Source organism: Corvus brachyrhynchos, unplaced genomic scaffold (genome assembly GCF_000691975.1).
Source record: "Corvus brachyrhynchos isolate BGI_N302 unplaced genomic scaffold, ASM69197v1 scaffold490, whole genome shotgun sequence".
Taxonomy (NCBI): domain Eukaryota; kingdom Metazoa; phylum Chordata; class Aves; order Passeriformes; family Corvidae; genus Corvus; species Corvus brachyrhynchos.
Genome location: NW_008235774.1, coordinates 1,436,798 through 1,442,175, shown reverse-complemented (window position 1 = coordinate 1,442,175; position 5,378 = coordinate 1,436,798). Strand labels below are relative to the sequence as shown.

The 5,378-nt window shown below is 61.9% G+C and overlaps 1 protein-coding gene across 1 annotated transcript in view; it reads right to left on the bottom strand.

The window, feature by feature from the left end:
* The window catches only part of OBSL1 (obscurin like 1), a 17,066-nt gene that overhangs the window by 4,324 nt on the left and 7,364 nt on the right, over nucleotides 1-5,378 (bottom strand). The window contains 10 exon segments of the mRNA XM_017727027.1: nucleotides 5-141; nucleotides 279-457; nucleotides 459-546; nucleotides 1,237-1,518; nucleotides 1,783-2,058; nucleotides 2,148-2,423; nucleotides 2,578-2,853; nucleotides 3,141-3,413; nucleotides 3,492-3,788; nucleotides 3,911-4,411. Of these exon segments, the coding sequence (XP_017582516.1) occupies nucleotides 5-141; nucleotides 279-457; nucleotides 459-546; nucleotides 1,237-1,518; nucleotides 1,783-2,058; nucleotides 2,148-2,423; nucleotides 2,578-2,853; nucleotides 3,141-3,413; nucleotides 3,492-3,788; nucleotides 3,911-4,411 (2,585 nt within the window).

Genomic DNA, 5,378 nt, shown 5'->3' with positions numbered 1-5,378 from the left:
CCACTGCCGCCTGCTGCGGGCCCAGCCAGGTGACATCAGACCGCTCTGTGGAGGTGATGGCAGAGAGCACGGCACTGCCGCCCCCCAGCACCAGCAGCTTCTCCTGCTCCTCTCGTTTGTTCACGAACAGCACGGGTGCCTCTGCCGGGGGAGCACTGGGTTCAGCTGTGCCCCTGCCAGTGGCACCAGCATGGGATGGGGGTGCAAAGCATCCCGGCGTGAGGCAGGATGGGACTGCTCCTGCCCTTGGCGTGGGCGAGGGACATCTCCAGGCTCACCTTTCACACGCAGTGTAAAATGCACCTCATCATCACCAGCATCGCAGAGGAAGATGCCACCATCACCCAGCTCTGCTTGCTTGATGGTGAGGCTGCGCGTGGGACCCTCGCTGCACACCAGCAGCCGCCCACCTGAGCACAGCGTCTGTCCATTCTTCTGCCACTGCACTGCCGCTGTACAGCAGTGCCACCAGTGTCACACTGTCCCCCTCCTGCACCTCCAGCGGGCTCTGCGCCTCCTCCTTGTTGACAATGCACACAGGCCGGGCTGAGGGGCACAGGGGGAAAGGCAGGGTTCAGGGATGTCCCCACAGTGCAGGGAAGTGCAGGGATAGGACTGCTGCAAGTGGAGAGGTGATCCCTCCATGAGTCATCATGGGGCAGGAGGGCTGTGGGGCTGGCTGGGGGTCATGGTGGGACCAGACAGGGGTTCCAGTGGGGCAGGCTGGAGGGATCTGGCAGCTCAGGGTTCACTCAGGGAAGGGATGGCAGCAGAGCCCATCACTCCCTGTACAAGCAGCACAGCTGCCACATTGAGACCATTAATTTAATTGTACTCCTGCATTCAGAACACCTTGCTGGGGAGCCAGGGCACCCGCCTGCAACAGGCCCCCTCCGACCCTGCACAGCCCTCCATCTCCAGCTGATAAGGGTCCGGGCTGAGCTCAGCCTTTGGCAGCCAAAGCAGGAGGAGCGGCGCCTGGGAGCCAGCCAAGGCTAAATTTAAACAGCCCCTGGCTGGGGGAGGCAGCAGGGACACGTCTCACCACAACCCTGACATGTCCCTTTCTGACAAACGGCTCCTCTAGGGTTGGGGACAGGGCTCCCACCCTCCCCTGCCGTGCTGCCACCCTGGCCTCTGCCATCAGCCGGGTTACAGAGGCTTCCCCTCCCCTTGTCCAGGTCTGTGGTATGATCCCACCATTCTGGGGGTCCCTGGGGTTCTGAGCCAGCTCACCCGACACCTCCACATTTGTCATCATGCGGTCGCTGGCAGCATCACAGACGTAGCATCCTGTGTCGCTGGGCTGTGCCCCATTGATGGTAAGCTGTCGCAGCACCCCACGGGCCTCAACTTGCACTCGTTCACCCGGATGCACCTCCTGGCCATTCCGGAGCCAGCGCACGATGGCGTCGGGACGGGAGAGCTCACAAGCCAGCACCAGGTCTTCCCCGGCCACCAGGTAGCGATGTACCACGGTGCCCGTGCTGCCCACGATGGTCACCGGTGGCTCTGGGACTGGAGAGATGGGCTGTCACTGCAAGAGCAGCCTGTGCTACATGTCGCAATAGCCAGACCCTGTCCAGACTCCTCTGGCAGCAGCTGAACAGCACAGGGGTTTCCACAAGGCCACCACACAGGTGCAGCTCCCTCCCCATGTGGCCCCCACCAGCCTCCCTATGCTCGCTGCCACCCAGCCCAGCCTCACACCACCCTGGCAGCAGCCACCGACCCACATTGGTCCTCTCCCCCTGGCCATCCCCACCGGGACCTCCTGCTCACCTTCTACAGTGATGAAGAAGACAATGCTGTCATCACCGGTGTCACAGAGATACTCCCCAGCATCCCTGCCTGTGGCACCCAGGATCACGAGGGATCGGCGCACCCCGTCCTCCTCCAGCCGCACACGACCCGTGTCCTGCAGCTTCTCCCCATCCTTGTACCACTTCACCTCCCCATGGGTGTGTGAGAGGTGCACCTCCAGCACCAGGTCCTCCATGGCCTGGCAACGCCGGTGGATTGGCAGGACATCCTTCTCCAGGATCCTGACCAGCGGATCTGCAGCATCCAGCACCAACAGAGCTGAGGTCTCTGGGGTTTGTGCACCCAGCACTCCACACCAGGCTCTTCCCTAGCCTCATGCTCACCCAACACTTGGATGGTGAAAGTCACTGTGTCATTGGCAGTGTCACAGGTGTATTTTCCAGAGTGTTCAGCTTGGGCAGCAGGGATGAGCAGCCGGCGATGGGCACCCTCCTCCTCCAGGACCAGGCTGCCCCCAGCCTCGAGCCTGACCCCCTCCTTTGCCCAGCACACGGGTGCATCCGCACGGGACAGCTCACAGCACAGTGTCACCGTCTCCCCCGGGGACACCGTCATGGCAGGGACAGGTCTGCAGGGCTGCAGGATCCTCACCGGAGGCTCTGCAGGTATGGCATATCTGTGACACAAAGCAGCGCAGGGACAACGCAGCCCTGGGCACTCCTCTGCTGCCAGCCCCAGGTGAGCACCTGTGCTGGGTGGCCCGGTGCATGGGCACCCACTGGTGGCCAGAGCTACACCAGCACATCCACTGACCTGACACCTTGACATCAAAGGAGACGGCCTCATCCTTGGTCTCGCAGATGTACTCGCCTGCATCCTCTGCACTGCTCTTGGGGATGAAGAGACAGCGCCAGGCCCCCTCCACCAGCAGCAGCAGGTTGTCAGTCTCGTCCACCTCCAGCCCATCCTTGAACCAGTGCACTGGAGCATCTGGCACAGAGAGCTCGCACCGCAGCTCCACACACCCCGGTGCCTGAACCAGCAGCTCCAGTGAGCGCTGTGGAGGGTGCAGGATCCTCACTAGTGGCTCTGTTGGGGATGTGGAGGAAGGGTGTGAGACCTGCTCACTGCTCTGCTCCTGGCTCTGCTGTCTCTATTTACTGTCACCTGTGCCCCTATCCCCACAGGGCTGAATGGAAGCTACAGCCTCTCACCCCAGTGCAAAGAGGTGGGAGCTTCTCAGGGGCAGTAGGCACACAGATGCAGCTGCACACCCTCCTCCACAATGCTGAGGGCAGGGAGCAGGGCTGGGGACCCCAGAGCATAGAGCTGGCACAGTGCTGCCTTTCCCAGGATGTCCCTGCTGTGCCACCAACCTGCCACCAAGATGGGGTAGGAAACAGATGCATCTCTGGCGTTGCAGGTGAACTCCCCGGTGTCCTGCATCTGGGCACAGGGGAGCACCAGCCGGTACTGCAGCCCCTCCTGCTCCAGCACCAGTCTCTCGCCCACCTCCACTTCTTCACCATCCTTGTACCAGCACACTGGGGACACCGGGCGGGACAGCTGGCACCACAGCTCCACGCGCTGCCCAACCACATAGGAGTGGGGGCCCTCCCTGTTGGAACTGACGATCCTCACTGGCACCTCTGCTGGAGACATGGCAGGGCTCAGGCGTGGTGCTGGGTGAGCCCCATGTGAGGACAAGCGTCCCCTGGGAAGCTCACCTCTGACAGTCACCCTGAAGCTGGCAGCATCATCCCCGGCATGGCAGGTGTACACCCCTGAGTCAGACAGCGCGGCCGTGGCGATGTGCAGCCTCTGTGAGCGTCCCTCCGAGCAGATGGCCAGGACCTCGCTTGGGACCACGGCCTCGCCGTCCTTCCGCCAGTGGACAGGGGCATCTGGCGGGGACACCTGGCACTCCAACACCAAGGGCAGCCCTGCCAGCACCTCCTGGAGCTGCTGTGCCTCCGGCACTGGGGTGAGGCAGACCTTCAGTGCTGAGAGGACCAAGACCTTGTGTCACTTGGCCTCCCATCCTACCTGCCCTGGGGGCAGCAGCCATGGACATCCCAGCTCTGCAGTGCTGGTAGCTGCAAGCTGGGAGAACAGCAGGGCTGGGGTGTGAGGTGGCATCACCCACAGGCAGGCAGCTGGTTGTACTCTGGGGTGTAGAGGGGCAGAGTGGCCCAGGGCTCTGGGAGGAGACAGACCTGCTTGTATGCCCCTACCCACATCCCCCTCCAGCCCAGGGGCATGGGCAAGGAACTGCTCACAAGGAGGTGAGAAGCAGCTGAGGTGCTGAAGCCAGAATGTGAGCAAGGAGCTGGGGCAGAGGGAGAAGGGGGAGAGGGATATAGGGTGCACCCACCTGCCACGGTGACTGTGTAGAAGACAGAGTCCCCACCAGCATCGCAGACGAATTCCCCTGTGTCCTGTGGCTGGGCACTGGGCAGCACCAGCTTGCACTGCAGCTCCTCCTGCTCCAGCACCAGCCTCTCACCTGCCTCCACCTCCTCTCCATCCTTGTACCAGTGCACTGGGGCTGCCAGGCGGGACAGCTCACACCACAGCTCCACACGCTGCCCGGCCACATAGGTGTGGGAGGCCCCCTCGTTGGAGCTGACAATCCTCACTGGCTCCTCTGCCATGGAGAGACATGGGGCTCAGCTGGGACATAAAGACCAGAGCCAGTGATGGTGGCAGTCACAGCCCTGTGTGGAGTGATGGCTTCACTGCTTGTTGGCTTTAGGGCTGGAAGGCACCACATCATCCACATCCTACACAGCACAGCTTCTGGACTATCCTGCCTGGGTCTCCCTCTTCTCCTCACCCATTACAACCACGAGGAGCACCAGGCTTTGAACTGGCAGTAAATTGCTGCCGTGCCCTTGCTGCCATGGTACCTGCCCTGCTTTGCCCCATGGTGGAGCTGAGGGATGTGGAGGGAGGATGCATATAGGCAAGCCCCAGTATTGATACCATTGTCTGTGGTGTCAGCACCAGCCCCTACAGCTGCTCTTCCAGGGGGTGCCCTCCCCTCTGCCTGTCTCCCCATTTTGGAGGCCACCGGGTGCCAGCTGGTGCTTCTGTCATGGCTCAGCCTTGGCATTTGCTTATACTGTGGCACAGTGTAGCAGGTTCCATTCATAAACTGGGCAGAAACCAGAACCATGACACACAGGCACATGGTTTGCTTGCAGCCAGCAGCCCCATCCCTCCAGCTCACCAGGACCCAGGACCCAATTCCAGATCGCATCTAAAATCACCATTAACGGGCTACATAAAATGTGTGCCACTGCTCACATCGCCCCTCTGACCTGAGTCAGAGCTCTAAAGACAGGGGAGCTCCCAGTACAAATTTTAGGTGACTTCTTCATCCCGAACTTCTCCTCTCTCCTGGGAGAAGTTCGGGATGCCACCCACAGCCAACACTGCCTGCCTGGCTGCACACATTGCAGCCGGCCGTAGCTGGCCTGGACTCTGCCGCGGGTGCTCATCAAGCCCATGGCACCATGCGGGCACAAGGCACAGCCAGCTCTGGGGCACAATGGTGGACGAGCAGCAACCTGCCCCTCTCACAGCCCGCAGCTGCCCCGCGCTGGGCCGCC